Below are 17,952 nucleotides of genomic sequence, written 5' to 3' on the forward strand. Positions count from 1 at the left end.
GTTTCCCTATTTTCGGGGAAAGATTGAGAATTGTATCTCCTTGTTTTTCTGTTTGTTTGTTGGCATTCATTCTTGTTGATTGAGCGCACATAAGTAGGGTGATAATAATAAAAATGAAAGAAGGAATTACAAATTCTTTCTTCTTCTATAACTAATGACAACCATTTTCTTTCAACTTATCTAGTCAATTAATCATCATCCAAGAAAGAATGACAAAAAGTTTAGTGCCTGTATAGCTTTTATAATTCTGTATTTCTAAGAAAGGCTTTTTCTTTACAATAGTATGAGATCATCCGGCCTTTCAAAGTCCGTATTTTATAAAGATCTTTTTCTTTCGTTATTTTAACCGTAAGCTATTGATCCGACGGTTATAATAAATTAGATAGTTGAATAAAAAAATTATGACAAGTAATAAAATTAAATTCTTATAACGTCACATCATCAAATTTTTACATTAATGATAGCCACCGATGTAAACGTAATTTAAAAACTCACCCGTATATGTGTCCGCGCTCGTATCTAATAGAACAGAAGTGACTTGATCAATTCTATTTAAAGGATTAGTCTAGTTTTCACCTCCATAACTACTACATGACCAATGCTTCACAATCTATTGATCAAGCAAGGACCTTGATACGGAGTATCGAATAAGAAAAGATGTCATACATGAGATTGATACCTAAACTAAAAGATATCATTGCATCTATTGTGTATTATTTTCTTCTTTTTGTTTTCTCCCTCTCCTTTTGTCTCCCTTATTTCTTTTTTCTTAAAGAGAAGGAAAAAAAGATATTGAATCAATAACCAAATAGTAAATACTAAATCATTAGTTGATAATATATTAATTAACTTAATAATTTAATAGAGAATTCAGAAATTGATTTTGGTTATTAACTAATAATATATTCAGTAAATCAATAATTTACATAGAGAATTCACACAAAAAAAAAAAAAAAATTGATTCTAATTCACAAATTAATATTTGATTAATCACGATTGATATTAGTTTTTTTTTCTCAATAAACACACATAAGCAAAACTCACAAAATCTACAGGCACACCAATCATGAATGATTTAATTAATCACTGATTTATCTAATTTTCAGAAAAGTAACATTTTTTTTTATTTTAACAAAACTAGAGTCCCTTACTAAAATTATGTTTTAACAAGCCTCCCTTTTAGGTTATTTAATGAACCAAATCTAATAAAATTTAAGAATTGATTTAGTTGTTGCCAATTAAATGAGTTTTGCATCGGTGTGGGACGTATATTATATCCTATTATGGTCTTGTCAACCCAAAAAAAAAAAAAAAAAAAAAAAAACTACTGTGTTGCCAATACATTTGGCTAATTTAAGACGTGAAGATCTTAATTTCAAACAATAAGCATTGAATAATTGGTGCCAAAAATTTATGGTTTTCATGGGGACAGATTCAACTAACTTTATCAGCACATTGAATGTCTTGTGGCTTTCTGAATGGATATTATGGGCACCAGTGCGTCTCCACTGTTCTTGTCTCCTTATCACCAGTAGGGATATTAATAGCTTTTTTTTTCTTTTTCGTTCTTTTTAGGTGGTAGATTGATATTATGGGGATATTAATAGCTTTTTTTTCTTTTTCGTTCTTTTTAGGGGGTAGATTGATATTTTGGGGATATTAATAGCTTTTTTTTTTTCTTTTTCGTTCTTTTTAGGTGGTAGATTGATATTATGGGGATATTAATAGCTTTTTTTTCTTTTTCGTTCTTTTTAGGTGGTAGATTGATATTAATAGCTATACTTTTTTTTTTTTTTCAAGACAATACAAATGCAGTAGTTTTAACCTATATAGTCTCAAACAATAGGAAAATTATACGAGCTCAATAAACAATTGATACTACCCATAAGCTCAAATAAAACGCTCAAGAAAATAAACATGTATCGAATTCTAAAATTAAATATCCAAAAAGGCATAATGAAGATAGAGCACACTTATAGCTCCTTAACAGATCATCTACAATCGAAAAAATATCTTAATTATGAACACATGCACCATATATTAATCTTTTTGTTATTCTTAATTAGGTAAACTTTATTTACACATTCTAAACTTTCATATAAGGTGGCTATAACCTCGTTCATTTTACCGATTTGAGTTTTCAGTTTTATGTTTTTACAGTTAAAAGCTCTTAAAAAATGTCACATCTATTTTTTTTTTACAATTAAAAACTTTTAAAAAATGTCACATTTTAACTCGAATTGAAAACTCAAATCCGTAAAGCGAACGAGACCTATGATTTATTAAACGGGGCCAGGCATGGGGCCAAGTATCCGCCCTTGAGTTGAAGGCAGGGCGAGGGTTGGGGAAGCTCCCTCTCCCTGACAATATATGTGCATATATTATATATTTGGAAAACTATATTCTTTGGGATTTAAAAAATTAAATTCTTGCTTCTCAAAAAAAATAATAATTAAATGCTATTGTGGCATTTTATTTTATTCTTATTAATTAAATGACATTTGTTTATTTTTAAATAGAGTGACATAAATAATATTTTTATAATATGGATTGATTTTTTTGGTTTTTTTCCTTCCAAGATATACAATGACAATTTTTATATTTTTAAAAATATAAAATAGATTTTCCAAATATGTCTTAGAGTCTGTTTAGTTTGCTGATTTGATTTTTTAATTTGAGTTTAGATTTGATTTTATATGAGAGTTTTACTGTAGTAAAAAAATTAGATGTAACTGTTTTTAAGAGTTTTTTATTGTAATAAAATTCAAATTCTAAATTTAAATCGGTGAAATGAACGGAACCTTAATATAAAAAATGATGCTCTCAGAATTTGATAATTTCAGTGGACAAGACGATTGAAAAATCGAAACTTGTAACCTTGCAGAATCTGTTTCCTAATAATCAGTTCAAGGCCAAAATTTTGTGAACATATTACAACTCAACAGACATAAATGACACCCCAAAAAAAAATCCAGATTTGATGGAACTTACGTTTTTTATTATTATTCTTTAAAATTTTTACCCACACAGTACACACTTGCTCTCCCACATATATACACACACACATATATATATATATATATGCATAGATATACTGGACTGGTAGAGCGGGGATTATTCAGTACACAATTTGCAACTTTGCGGCTTTCTTAGTGCGCACTAAGTGAGAAAGGTGAGAAAAAGAATAATAATAAAAAAAAGAAATGGCAAAATCACCAGAAGAAGAACACCCACAAAAGGCGTTTGGCTGGGCTGCCAGAGATTCTCATGGGATCTTATCCCCTTTCCAATTTTCCAGGAGGTAATTTTGTCTTATACTTCCTTTCTTCTTTGTATATTATTATGTGTGTGTGTGTGTGTGTGTGTATATTGTTCCTCTGTCTTTTCTTGCTTTTTTTTTTTTTTTTTTTTTTTTTTTTTTTTTTTTTGCAAACTCCAATATGATCAAAAAGATCAACGATCTCTCATCTGGGTTTTTGTTTTTTTCTATTATTTGGATGCTTATGATTTCATAAACTGTGAAAATGTTTTTGCTACGATATTTATCTGATGGGTTTTGGCTTTACATGTCATTTGTCGGTCGTTTTGTTATATTGCTTTGTTTATAGTTCTTTTTAGATCGACTAAAAAACGACGAGAAAAACGCAGTCTTTGTGCTTATATTATACTTCTTTTTCTTTTTCTTTTTTAAATATGGTTTTGAGAATTCTTTAGTAAGATGTGGTAGGATTTGTTCTAAACATCTTTATCAGTTCTTCATTTTTGCGTGCTTTCTTTATTTTAAAGTGACTATGACTAGATTTAATGTTCTGAAAAATGCATTGCTGATTATTGTCAGAGTCAAAAAAATTTATTTCAGTAGGAGCACTATGAAAAAAAACTGGAGATAATTTTCTTTAGAATAATAGAACATAGTTATATATTTTAATTAAGGAGTTTCTTTTGTAGTCCGTCTTATCAGTAGTCTCAGTAGTCTCAGTTTTTTATCGTTAAATCTGATCAAAATCACATCATATTAAAAAATGTATGCATAACAGACAGAATTTGATACAGATCTAACCACTGAAAAGTAAGAGACTACTGGTAATTCATTTTTATAGAAACTACTAGAGAAAGTCCATTTTAATTATTCAGTGGGGGCACACTATATTTATTTATTTTTTTTAAATAAGGAGGTGGTATAATTAAAATTTTAGCTAAAAAAACATCTGGATAAAAGTGAATTTGATGTTTATTTTCTGTATTTGTCTCTGATTCTGAATCATGATTCATGGTTTTCTATAGTATTTTTCTCTCATAAAAAACACACGTAAAACGAAAATAGTTCTGAATCATGATTCTAAATCCATGAATCAAACGTCCACTTAAAAATTGAGTGAGAGAATGTGACCCACCCAATATTAGGTGGCTCGACTACTCAACTCCGATAAGGATATTATATCGAAGAAAGCTTTTTTTTTTGTTTTTTAATTTTTAAATTTGTCCTTGATGAATTCAAGCCCGCTAAAGCAGTGTCTCAAAGTCCTCTCTCTCGCTTTTTTTCTGATTAATCAATTAAATCTGCATGGCTTATAATTGGGATTCGCCTCTTAAATAACCTTTTTCAGGGTTTTTTTTTTTTTTTTGAGCTCTTGTGTTTTTATTTTTTATTTTGTTCATTTCCTTTATATTACTTTATGTTAAGGCTAATGAAATGATCTGTAATTCACTCTTCCAATGTGCCTCTAGCCAGATCATGAATTGTGGATTTTGAGATGTATTAATTCTTGGAGAGAATGAATAAGAAATTTGGTTATATTGTTGACTTCAACCTTTGTATATTATTGACAGGGAAAATGGTGATGAAGATGTCACAATAAAAATCCTCTACTGTGGAGTTTGCCATTCTGATCTGCATTGTTGCAAGAATGAATGGGGGTTCACAAGATACCCTGTTGTTCCCGGGTAATCTTATCCCTTAGACCTGTTTGGTTTGCACTTTGAACCACAATTCAAACCTTTTTAATATTTATATATATATTTTTTCTCCTAGAAAAAGTTGAATTCTTGTTCAAGCTTTTGTTCAAACCAAAGAAATTCTTATTATAATTTTAATTATTCTCACTGATGCCTCTAAATTTTTAGATCATTCTCAGTTAGCCCCTAAACTTTTTAAAACTCTCACTTTACCCCTTAAATTTTAAAACTAATCTCTCTTATCTTTTTATTAAAAAATTTCAGTTAAAAAAACAGAAAAAAAGGAAGTTATGCGATCACGTGATCTTTATACTAGAACTTATGTTAAAATAAAAATAAAAAAATTCACATTACCACAGTTAAACCCCCACCTTTTTCTGGTCTGATTTTAACAAAAATTCTAACAAAGGGGAGATTAGTGAGACTAATTCAAATTTCAGATGGCAAAGTGAGAGTTCTTAAAGTTCGGTGTGTAAACTGGAAATGACACCAAAGTTTGGAGGGTAACGGTAAGATTAACCCTCTTAATTTCTTAGGGCCCGTTTGTTTTATGCGTTTAAACACATGGTTTTGATTATGTTACAGTGTTTTCCTCTCACAAAAAATTTGAATTTCAAATGCCAGAATCAAGAATCACTGGTTTGAACACATGAACCGAACGGCCCTTAGTCTAGCATTACTGAGAGTTTACCTAAAGTAAACTACTTCCTTGAAATAAAATTTGTGATTGCCTTGATATGAGGTAAATTTAAGTGAGCTTGTGAAAAATACGAGCAGATTCATTCTTGTGTTCTTAGCTTCCATGTGGAGTTTAGTGTAATGACTTGATTTTTTGAATGAACTGAATATCTTGATGGATTTTCTTTATCACTCTTTGGCAGGCATGAAATGGTTGGCATTGTAACCAAAACTGGGAAAAAAGTGACGAAATTCAAAGAGGGTAACAATGTCGGGGTCGGGGTCATAGTGGGATCCTGCAAGAAATGCGAGACTTGCCAACAGGACTTGGAGAACTACTGCCCTCAATGCATATTTACCTATAACGACAGTTACCATGATGGGACAAAAACATATGGTGGTTACTCCAACATCGTGGTTGTCGACCAGCGCTATGTGCTTCGGTTTCCTGATAACTTGCCCCTCGATTCGGGTGCTCCACTCCTGTGTGCCGGGATCACTGTGTACAGCCCGATGAAATACTATGGAATGACTGAACCGGGTAAGCATTTGGGCGTAGCAGGCCTTGGTGGACTTGGTCATGTTGCTGTGAAGTTCGGAAAGGCCTTTGGATTGAAAGTGACTGTCATTAGTAGCTCCCCCGGTAAGCAGGCTGAGGCAATTGATAGGCTTGGGGCTGATGCTTTCCTTCTTTCCAGTGACCCTGCACAAATTAAGGTACCGATTATTAGTTTCAAAAGAATGAATAAAATCAAAATGCATATATATTGGCAAGTTAAAAATCCTAGTTTCTCCAAATAACTTGAAAAGTGCATTAGAGACTCTGTAAAGTACTTTCGAACACTTTTACCAAACACACTACTTGCATCGTGTTGTCTACAAAGGACTTAAGTAATACCAAATTGGCCGCCCTAAGCATCCTGAGAACAATACAAGCAGTCTATGATATATCATGGTTTTTTCCTGTCACTTTTTCTTGAATGTTTTCAAGGTATTGTTGCAATGTTGCTATTCTGTGTAGAATTTGGTTTTGAAAGTGACAAGTGTTTTCAACATCTGCTATATTTTGTTGTATTCAGGCAGCTTTGGGCACTATGGATTTCATCATTGACACAGTGTCTGCAGTTCATCCGCTAGACCCGTTAATCGCTTTACTGAAGCTGAACGGGAAGCTGATCACTGTTGGTTTGCCTAATAAACCGCTGCAGATAACTATTTTTCCTTTAGTTTTGGGTAAGCCTCATCTGTCTTAAACACCTCGGACCTTGTTTCCTAAATTTTATAGTTTTTTTTCTTAACACACGTTACTTAGCAAGCCGTATGCACGGATTATCTTCACAACTTGATGTATGATGCTAGCATGAAATAGCGGTTTTACGCGAACCTGAACCAACTGAAATGTCAGGCTCTTATAATAATCAGGCACATATACAATTAAGTTCTGAAAAGAAAGCTTTACTTGGGGTTTACTAGTACATTGTTTCTTCGATTTTTAAAACACCCGCGACGTGGTGCTGGCAGGGCGAAAACTAGTCGGAGGAAGTGACATCGGAGGAATGAAAGAGACGCAGGAAATGCTAGACTTTTGTGCAAAGCACAACATTACATCAGATATTGAGCTGATCCGAATGGAGGAGATTAACACCGCCTTCGAAAGGCTTGCTAAATCCGATGTTAGGTACCGGTTTGTGATCGATGTGGGGAACTCTTTATCACAGTAGAATGCTTCTGATGCCTTTGATTCTGATATCAAATAATTAAATTAAGTTTGGAACGTTGGAATCTAATTTCGTGTCATGAAATATGATTTTTAATGGGGTATTTAGACCGTGGAAAAGTTGTTGCCCTGGATATTAATGGTTGTTCCCATACATTTGCTTTGTTGAGATTATATTCATCTTCATTTATGTTTAGCTCTTTTCTCTGTTTATCTTTATCTTTTTAACAACTCGGTTGCAACTAATTTTCATGAAAGTGCTATTGGATTTGTTTTGCTCGAACTTCGTATATTACTTTCTCAAATGTGTCCTCTCGGTAAAGTTCTAGTTTCCTGTAGATTCCTCCAATTTTACATAGCCAAACCCCCCAAACTTTAAGCATAAATTATTTTAGTTTTTTTCCTCTTTCTGTAACCTAAAAGACAACAAAGACTCTCACAATGTATTTTGCGATAATACCTTCCATTTATGTGGTACTTTCCGTCACTCAAAATAACAAAAGAGACAAATTTATTAACAGGATATAGATTAAGAGGACCGATGCTACAAATACAGTTCAGAAATAAAGTGTTATAAGATTCATAATTCAAGATGATTTCTTTAATTAGTACTCAATAAAAGGTGATTGTTCATTGTTCAATGAAAAATAGGCGCTAGCCAATGACCATTAGGATAAACGGTATTGGATAGAGTAGTGAAGGACAAGGTTCTCGTGAGTGTGGGTTCAATTCTGCATTTTGCATGTTACTCTATTTTAACCGTGTGATATTAATTTAACAGTCGTAATAAATTAGATAGTTATTTAAAAAAGTTTACGTTAATTAATGAGATTATTATCACACCATATCATTAAATTTTTATATTTAATGATAACCATTAATAAAATTAATTATTGAAAACTCAAATATATATATATATATATATTTATATGGGCATCAAGCTGTCAGCAAGAGAATATTGATCGAGTTATATTTCTAATGTAGATTTCACCTACTCGTGATTTAATTGGTAGTACTAGTCTTAATGCATTTAAGTTACGGTTTGTCTTGTTCTTTGGAATTTTAATCTGCACCATACAATTGTCTAGGGAATCCTATTACTTCTTTTAGTACTGTTGAAAATGTATAATCTAATAGCAATATTCTGTCTCGGATATCTATCTGTATATATAGTTGAATACACTTGATTGTCCATTTCTTTTCGTACTTATTTTCTTCGTGGAATAAATTAGCCAACTAATTGCTAATTAATTGTTTCTTCTAGCAACATTTGCTGCTAACCTTAACAATGCCCGACAAAACTAGAAGCCCGTGATTCGTGAACCTTATTTTCAACCTTATTTTTTACAGAATATATAATAACGTTTGAGAGTAGGTATTATAACGTGACAATAATTAGAAAAAATTAAGGTTAATTAAGGTTTATGATCATGACATACTTCCTAACGACGTCTTAACTTGGAATCATTCGAATAAAAGTGATTACAAGTTCATGTCTCTGTTGGCCAAATAATTTGTAGGCAATGGTGGCAGTTCTTTGTGAAGAATCGGTCGTACATATAACATCTAAGTAAAGAGTTAACAATAATATTTGCTCTACTTAACGAAGATTTTAAAAAGTGTAACGCTAAAGAATTTACATATCGCGCAGTATAGCTTATTGTTGGCTATACAATCATCAAATGATTGCGAATAAGTAATAATTAGTGTCATCCCGTTTCGCATCTACTAAAAAGATGAGTATATTTTCAGGCAAACTAACAGGGATCCAATGTTGCACAACTTTCGGCCGGGCAAACCTTCTATATATGTGTTGCAACGATTCAAATATTCGGGACATTCTAAGAGGAGAAGAAGGAAAAGCATCCTCACCGTTGCATGTATGCGCTAACCCATTAGTAGTATTTGGCGATGATTTTAAAAAGTAAACATAAGTGTCATACTTTTTTAAAATGATCATAACATAAAATAATGACCCGTTTAGTTCACTAATTTGAGTTTTTAATTCGAATTAAGATGTGACTTTATGTGAGTTTTTTTTACTGTAGTAAAAAAGTTAGATGTGATTGTTTCTTAGAGCTTTTTACTGTAACAAAACTCGAATCGGTGAAATGAACGGGGCCATGTCAGATTACACTCTGATGTTTTTCGAATATATTTTGCAGTGTAAGACCAGCCATACAATTATATATAATAGACTACTTTGCTCTCCCTAATTTCTTGTGAGCATACTTTTCCAAACACAATCTCCCCATTTCCTCTTTCAAAAAAAATGACACTCTCTCTTTATCTTTCCAGGTTCTTGGCCATACTTACCCTTACAAAACTTGCTTATTTACAGAAAACTCTTGGCTGGGTGGCCATTGATCCCACGGAAGGATTCATCTCTCTCCCACTAAATCAATCAAATTTCATCATCCAATGGCCCTACGACGTGCCTCAAGATCAACGTTACAAGTTTGTTGATGGAATTCATAAATTGCGGGTCTACTCCTCTGACAAACCTCACACTCCTACCAGCCAAACTAGGCCTCGCACTGAGATCCGTATTCATGTAAGTGATTATTGATTATGTTGTCCAAATTACTTGAAGAAAAATGCTAATTTTTAAGAATATAGATTAAAACCAAAGTTTCTTTTTTTTTTTTTTTGTAATGTAATTAGATGGAAAGAAAATAATCAATATGAGAGAAGTTTAGCACGTCACCATGTCAGATTGGTACTCACTAAACAACTACGCCTAAGTTTTATGTTTGTGTGTAACATACCTTTTTTGAAAATTCGGTTCATAATAAACATGCATTAATGAATAAGCAGTCGTCGAGTAATATACATCAGTATGGAATAATAATTTTTTTCTTTTTTAAAAAAATATCATTTTGATATGTACTCCTGAGTATTAGGTTATTCTCACTTTACTTACTAACTTAAAAGTCCTCATTTTGTCTTTTAAATTTTTAATTATTTCCATTTAACCTTTTTTATTAAAATTTCTATTAAAGAGGGCAAAAAAGAGGACAAAATATCTCTCTTAATCTCTTTTTTTCCGAATTTATATTGTAAACAAACGAAAAAAATTGCATGACATCATTGAACTCCCCCGCTTTTTATGTTCTTTTTAATATAATTCTAATAATGGGGTCTCAAAATTCAAGATGAAAAATGAGAGTTAGAAATTTAGGGCTTGTTCTTTTGAGTAAAAAACTCAAAAAAAGTCAACTTGAATTATAACTTTATTTGAGTTCATGTTCTTTTAAGTTTAAACTCGAGTTTAAACTCAAGTTCAAACTCGAGTTTAGGACTAAAACTCGAGTTCAAGTTTCCCCTTCAACTCGAGTTCAGAAACTTGAACTCAAATTAATGAACAAGTATTTTTTCTATTCTTAAAAATGCTATAACTTTTTCGTTTTAATTCTGATTGAGATGATTTTTTTTCTATGCGTTGACAACGAAAAGACGAATAAAACCCGACCCATATACCCTATTAAAATTTTTCATCAGCATTGAGTTTTTATTAAAATACTATCTAAATACAAATTCAAGTTTTGACTGACTCAAACACAAACTCAAAAAGATTCTTATCTCAAACCATAACTCAAATGTACATAACCAAACACAAACTCAAGTTACAAGTTCAACTCAAGTTATAACTCAAATTCAACTCAAGAATTATACTCAAGTTAAACTCTAAAAGAACAAGACGGGTATTTTATCTACAAAATATAGCATAAAGCATCTAATAGCATGGACAAATCCAAGAGGACAATTACAATCAACTTACAAAAAAATATATTTATAGACGTAGAGTAGAGACGCCTTGTACTAGACCTTCTACACTAATATTATTTGTATGAATTCACATAATATATATATATATATATATATATATATACACACACCAATCTACAGATAATCCTTTGTTCAAAGGCAGTCCCACTAAGCCTCGAACAGATCCTTATTAGAGTAAACAATCTCAAACCTCTACATTTTTTCGCTAATTTTTTTTCTTTCTTCTTTCTATTTTCTTCTCACTGAATATATATATATATATATATAAATGAGTTTTCCATGGTTACAATTTTTCATCGATGATCATCATAAAATATAATAATTTGATGACGTGTAGTAATAAGAATTAAATTTTATTAATTATCATCAACCTTTTTAGTCAACTATCTAATCTTATTAATTGTCAAAAATTTTCAATGGTTATGTAGTAATATTTATGCGATAAATAATAGAGAGACACAGTCCTAAAGTCTTTGAGGCCTTATCATAGGAGAAAGTTGCACATGATAGTAGCAATTGTTGCTATAGTGGCCTTCCGATTGCAGCTAATTAAGCATATAATTGCAAAATATGATCAGTCTATCACTTGTTAAAATGGTTGTCAATAGTAAAGTGACAAAATTAGGAGTACCAAGTATTTTTAACTGCCTGAATTTCAACTATTTTTATTCCTTTTTTTTTTGTAATTTTCAAGTGGGAAATTAATTTGGCACAAGATGAGGTTGCTAGTAAGTGCTGACTTAATTGAGATATTGGGATATTCTAGTTTCCTTTATTCCCTCTTGCGGTTTATTACAAGAAAAAAAGAACACAAAATTAATCATGTATGTTAGTTTACCAATCCATCTCAAAAGCTTAAGTGCTTTTGGGATGAATTGGTAAACCAATATGGTATCAGAGTGGGAGGTCCTGAGTTTAAACCCCTATAATTGCACTCTTTATCCCCATTTAAATTGTCATTATGTGTTGGATCTTTAATATATTTCGGGTTTAAATATTCACGTGTTGGGCTTTCTAATTAATTTATCCACACGATTGCCCATTGTCCAGCCCTGAGGGGGAGTGTTAAAGTATAAAACTATTGTTGACCCACCTCCTAAAAGCTTAAGTTTTTAGGATTGATTGGTAAACTAACAATGTCATAAACCATTTCAACTTTCTCTACCTCTCAGGGATACGACTACTCTTCAGGTGTCTGGCAGTTTGAAGGGTACGGATATGTACCACGAGGGACGTCCGGTGTATGCATCATGCAAGTGTTTGGCGCAAGCCCTAGCCACGCCACAACCCTAATGCTCAGAGTCTACAACGACTCTCTCACGTATTACCAGAGTCCGGTTCTAGATCCGAACATCTACAACCGGTGGTTCCGGCTCAACGTGGTCCACGATGTCGAGGGCTCCACTGTGAAAGTCTACATTGATGGGGCTCTCCTGTACGAGGCACCAGGACGTGGGGGGACCTCTCACTACTTCAAGTGTGGGGTGTATGCACAGAATGATGATTCCTACTTGATGGAGTCCCATTGGAAGGGAATCAAAGTTTTCAAGAAATGTGATTAAAATATTGATTGGTATGCAGTATTTTTGTCTGAAGAAATGCTATTTCTTTCATTCTCTCTCAATTCTTGCCTCTAAAAAATGTTCTACCACCAGAGTATGCTCTGCTGAATTAAAGATGGCTCAAATTTGGCCTGCATCATCAGCCCACAGGTGTTTGCTCACGACGTTCCTCTAAAAAATTTTGTAATAATTACACAACATGGCAAATTTATTGAAATATTACAAATATAACAAAAATGACATACCCATTATTATAATGATATCACAATTTATACTCTATAATGATATAATCATTATCTTAATAATATTAAAATTTTACTATTCTTATAATATTTTAAAAATTTTACTATTCTTATAATATTTTAAAAATTTTACTATTTTTATAATATTTTAAAATTTTTATTATATTTAAATTCTACTATTGAAATTTTGCTGTAAGCCTAAATAGCCCAAAAATTTTCTACCACTAAGAATATGCTCTGCTGAATTAAAAGCCTGTATCGTCAGCCCACAGGTGTTTGCTCACGGCGTTACACAAAAAAAAAAAACAAAAACAAAAACAAAAAAACAAAGCAAAACAAAACAAAACAACAACGAAAAACGAATAGAAAAAAACCAAATGGCCCATGCAGGTCTCGAACCTGCGACCTTCGCGTTATTAGCACCACGCTCTAACCAACTGAGCTAATAGGCCAGTGACATTTGTGAATTTGAATTATATACTTACAAATTTTAAATGTTAAAGTTGTAAAAATTATGATACATTTGTGATATAAAACTTAGAAGGACCCTTTTGCATGATCATTATAACTAGCGTCTCACAACAACAAAAAGAAGGAAAAAAAAAATAAAAGGAAAAGATACATACACAATTTTTTATACAGTAGCTACTATAGCTTTTATGTTATCATTAATAATTGTAACATAATCAGAACTCAGACTCAAACTTCATTTCATAATCAGAAACCAATAAAACAAAACGGCACACAGTAAAAAAAAAAATAAAAATAAAAATAAAAACTTCCTACGTCAACAACAAGCCTCAATACCATCACCAAATTAAGGAACCAACTTACCACTAATCTTCATGAAAAGTAATTAGCAATAACCAGAAAATAAATCAAAAACAACCAAAACCGGCCCTAAAACATAAACCCTACTAGACCCCGGTAGCAATGACACAACATATTAAGCATTTTGATCCGCTAATTAATCCAACAGAGTGGGCAGTTTGACTAGATCATCACCGGCCACAGGCGTGGGGTCAGCAAGCGGAGCGGGAGAAGGGCCAAGCGGCGGTGGCGGCGCGTGAGTCTCAAGGGCGTCACAGAAGCCGCGGAGAAAATCGCCTTCCTGTACGGTAAACCCTAGAGAAGTGAGCATGGCGGGCCAGCAGCTACGAGTGATGAAGACAATGGCGCGGCAGCAATCACCGCCAATGCTGGCCTGGCCATCGAGGAAGAAGAGCACGATCTCGTTCGAGCACGACTTTAGCTCCAGCAGCGCCGTCCAGCACTCCACCAGCCCTCCGCTCGTCTCGAGCCTCGACCTAAGGCTGATACTTTCGATACTGTTAATGTCGTTTTTTTCCATTGCAGGGAAATACACTACTCTTGAGGCTGTTGCAACGTTGTTGTTGTCGTTTAGAATACTAAGCCATGAGAGAAAAACAAGGAAGAAAAATGTAGCTGTGCTTTTGAGAGTATTCATGGTTGTATATTATACGTAAATGCAGAATGTTATACGTAGATGAGGAATATATGTCTTTGTTTTCTGTGAAGAGAGAGATATTTATAAGGAAGTGAAGATGAGGGAATTAAGAGGCAGAGGAAAAAAAAAAAAGAAAGACCGGTTAATTAATTAGTGCACTTAATTATGATTTAATTAACTGAAAATGCGAAGGGTTTTGGGGAAGGTGATGGGGCTATAGCTTGTAATTAAGAAACACAAACGTTACTGATGAAACGTAAATCGCTTTCTTTCTTTCTTTCTTTCTTTTTTCTTTCACTTATAGCGCTGACTGTGTATAATAATACCGGTTGATGATGATTAAGCATTTTTTTAAGTAGAGCATTGACTGATTAATCATAATCAACCAAAGTTGCAATTCATAATTTATCTTTATTATCTGCTAATATTTTCTTTTCTTCTCGGTAATAGAGTTTGATTCTTTCTTTCAAGTTAGGAGTCCAAAAAAATTATGCATTTAATATAGTTGTAAATTTATCTGGGGTTTTAAATTTTAATTATTGGTACACTTTAATGCAATTAAAATTTTAAAAAATATATTCATGTAGATATTATAAATAGAAAATTTTAGGGGGAAAAAAGATTTGCTGGGACAAGGTTATAAGAAGCCCTCAGGTCGAGGGCAGCTGATCTTGGTCCTTAGCTGGCTCCTATGCCATGTGATTTAAGTAATTGAAATATTAGCAGCAAAAAAAATAATAAGTAATTGAAATATTGCATGCATGCATTATAATTGCTAGTACTTACAAAAACAAAAACAAAAAAAAAAGAAACAAAAAAAAGACCATTATTGATCTTGAAATAAGAATAAGTGTAAAGATATAATAGAATGTAGGAAGATTTTATGAAAGGAAATAAAAAATTATCTATAATTAGTACTGGCTGATTACTACTTCTAACTTTTGAGTTTCTACAATATTAAGTAATCACTAATCACATTAATTATCTAATATGATGAAGGACATCGATCCGATTCCATATGGCAGATGGAATTCATTTGATTTGTGGAGTTACATATATAGTTATAAGCACATGTCCAAATTAAACCGTAATGAGTACAGTTAAATCCAACGTTACATATATATTGCTATAGCATTTAGATGCGACTTTTTAATCCAAAGCGGTTACTACATTAATTATTAGCCTCTCTAAAGCCATTAGTGATCCTTCAAATTTTCTTAGTGATGCCTTAATTTTACTATTTTTAATTAATTCGCTTGGAGATTCATACCTAATTGTGATCATTACAAAAAAGAAAAAAGGGGGGCAAAAGATATTAAAAAAATAATAATTAAGCGGCTTATATTGGAGGTTCTGCTAGGAGCAATTATTTATAATTTTGCTTGAGATGAAGCTATTTTTTTCTGATGTGAGTTGTCTACTTGCACCAGTTCAAATAAATATATATATATATATATATATGTGTGTGGGAAAAAAAAAAAAAACTTAAGAGTTTGTTCATGTGCAGTGATTATTATTGGAATCAGAGCAAAAATAGAAAAATTGTAAATTTCTTGTGGTGCATACTCATGTCTTTTTCTTCCCTCCTCGTTTGTTTAAGCGGTTAAACCATTTTCAAATTGTTTAATACAAGCAATTTCAGTAGCATTAAAAGGAAAATATATATATATATATATAAATAAAAACTGAGATTCGAGAACCTTACATAATGATTTTTCAGCTAGAAATTAACTATACCGTGAGTCCAAAGAGGATAAAGACAACTGATTATATATATATATATATATATAATGATATTAAACCTTAATAAATATTAGTACACGAGCCAAACAGCCTCCATACCCACTCTCAAACATAAAAGGCTAATTCCACATAAAATGGAAAGTTACAGCCAAATTAAGACTACAAATTGAAAAAACAAACCAAAGTCAGCAAACTTGGGCAAAATCCAAAGACCCTAAAAATACACGCATGTAATATCTACATACTAATTTCTAACCCATTATTGAATTAAATATTGTTCTTAATTTTTGCTAGCCGATCAAGACGCTCATTGATCTAACCGTTAAAACGTAACAACCATATTTTTTAGGCCACATTTATTTTACCGATTCGAGTTTTGCTAAAGTAAAAAGCTCTCAGAAACAGTCACATCTAATTTTTTTACTACAATAAAAAGCTCTCACATAAAATCACATCTCAATTCGAATTAAAAACTCGAATCGGTGAACTAAACGGGTCCTAAGAGCGCTCAACATTCGCTTTCTCTACATCAGAGGTGCCAGCTGGCTACCAAAGGAAACCCACTGACCCTCCGGACATTGCATCCTGCGGTGGCCCCGTCACTTGTTGCCGGTGTAATTGCATCCTGCAGTGGCCCCGTCACTTGTTGCACACCACAACAACCGTGAAGACCATCTAGGGAAGCGACCATAGATGGGAAGCACTTATGGCCGATGGTGGCAATTGATTGGCAGCATTTAGAACCAATATGACCGTTGAGAAAGAAAAGAACAACATCATATATGCATGCCATTTTCAGATCAACGACCGTCGCCCAGCAATCGGGGCCTAGACCTTCCTTTTTCAGCACCATTGTTGTGAGGTTTTGGACTATTGATGTGATAACTGTTAGCAATAATATGGATAATACAAAAAAGAATAATAATATAACAACTTTTACAAGAGTAAAATAATGAAATTGTTATAACACAAATTCAATCTTGCGTGTGAGAGAGGCTCGGTATACATGTTTATTTAGGCTTCAAAGTGCAATCACTTATAAACACCACCAAGGCTTTATTCCTAACTAATGTGGAATTTTTGTAATTTCTAACTACCTTAATCATTCCAAGTGACATACTTAGAACATCAATTTCTCATTCACCCAATATCCATTTTGAGTGTATAAATATTCGATTTCGATCTCCTTGCGACGGAAAACACAAATCCATCGAAACTCATTCCAAAATCCAATTGGACCCCTTTCCGAAATGAACCTCAAAATGGGCCTTTAATAGACTTAACAAGCCATTTCCAACAATAACATTATTGTAGGTATAGATCACCATTATCACCAATAAACGGAGCACTGATCATGGGGAAATCCCTTGATGCCGTTGCATTTTTGTTGTTGTCGTTTAGGGTTTGGAATAGTAGTGAGGGCTAAGAAAAGCAACATATTCTTGAGATCCATAGTAATTTTCTACTTTATGTGTGTGTGAATAAAAATATAGGTCTAGAACAAAGAGGACATAAGATGGGAATTATGCAAAGTAAGTTTAGATATTTATAGGCAAGAAAAAATGTTTATTAATTGGAAACGGATTTATTAAATTTTTAGAATTAAAGTTACTATATGGTCAAATTTATCGCTTCGATTGCGTTGAAAGAATACCAACGCCTGCATTTAGCCACGTGACGTCCAAAGGTGATAGTATTGTAAGTAAAACATCGAAGTACTTTTCAACCATGAATGCACATAAGAAAGTAAATATTGGACCAAAATTATAGTAGTATAATATATATATATATATATAT

The 17,952-nt window shown here is 32.5% G+C and overlaps 3 protein-coding genes and 1 non-coding gene across 4 annotated transcripts; 2 read left to right on the top strand and 2 right to left on the bottom strand.

Annotated features, from left to right (window-relative positions):
- Positions 1 to 2,831: 2,831 nt before the first annotated feature.
- LOC21399565 (probable cinnamyl alcohol dehydrogenase 9) lies at positions 2,832 to 7,628 on the top strand. The gene is made up of 5 exons (XM_024173098.1): positions 2,832 to 3,301; positions 4,831 to 4,944; positions 5,838 to 6,351; positions 6,714 to 6,867; positions 7,156 to 7,628. The coding sequence occupies exons 1-5, from the start codon at positions 3,204 to 3,206 to the stop codon at positions 7,353 to 7,355; spliced, it is 1,080 nt and encodes a 359-aa protein (XP_024028866.1). The 5' UTR covers positions 2,832 to 3,203; the 3' UTR covers positions 7,356 to 7,628.
- A 1,995-nt stretch (positions 7,629 to 9,623) lies between these two features.
- Positions 9,624 to 12,702, top strand: LOC112093865 (citrate-binding protein-like). The gene is made up of 2 exons (XM_024173272.1): positions 9,624 to 9,905; positions 12,313 to 12,702. Exons 1-2 carry the CDS (start codon positions 9,624 to 9,626, stop codon positions 12,700 to 12,702), a joined length of 672 nt encoding a protein of 223 aa, XP_024029040.1.
- Positions 12,703 to 13,322: 620 nt separating this feature from the next.
- On the bottom strand, positions 13,323 to 13,396 carry TRNAI-AAU. Its single transcript has one exon. It is a non-coding gene; the product is annotated as a tRNA-Ile (tRNA).
- A 515-nt stretch (positions 13,397 to 13,911) lies between these two features.
- LOC21399566 (egg cell-secreted protein 1.2) lies at positions 13,912 to 14,412 on the bottom strand. The gene has a single exon (XM_010090432.2). It carries the CDS (start codon positions 14,410 to 14,412, stop codon positions 13,912 to 13,914), a length of 501 nt encoding a protein of 166 aa, XP_010088734.2.
- Between the last annotated feature and the right edge of the window lie 3,540 nt (positions 14,413 to 17,952).

Source organism: Morus notabilis, unplaced genomic scaffold (genome assembly GCF_000414095.1).
Source record: "Morus notabilis unplaced genomic scaffold, ASM41409v2 Scaffold1225, whole genome shotgun sequence".
Classification (NCBI taxonomy): domain Eukaryota; kingdom Viridiplantae; phylum Streptophyta; class Magnoliopsida; order Rosales; family Moraceae; genus Morus; species Morus notabilis.

What these genes read in the sequence shown, in the direction of transcription:
- LOC21399565 (XM_024173098.1), top strand. Translation starts at nt 3,204, where the DNA reads ATGGCAAAATCACCAGAAGAAGAACACCCACAAAAGGCGTTTGGCTGG. An exon ending in GTGACCCTGCACAAATTAAG is followed by an intron (nt 6,352 to 6,713) that starts GTACCGATTATT and finishes TGTTGTATTCAG; the next exon opens with GCAGCTTTGGGCACTATGGA. An exon ending in TATTTTTCCTTTAGTTTTGG is followed by an intron (nt 6,868 to 7,155) that starts GTAAGCCTCATC and finishes TGGTGCTGGCAG; the next exon opens with GGCGAAAACTAGTCGGAGGA.
- LOC112093865 (XM_024173272.1), top strand. Translation starts at nt 9,624, where the DNA reads ATGACACTCTCTCTTTATCTTTCCAGGTTCTTGGCCATACTTACCCTT. An exon ending in GCACTGAGATCCGTATTCAT is followed by an intron (nt 9,906 to 12,312) that starts GTAAGTGATTAT and finishes TCTACCTCTCAG; the next exon opens with GGATACGACTACTCTTCAGG.
- LOC21399566 (XM_010090432.2), bottom strand. Translation starts at nt 14,412, where the DNA reads ATGAATACTCTCAAAAGCACAGCTACATTTTTCTTCCTTGTTTTTCTC.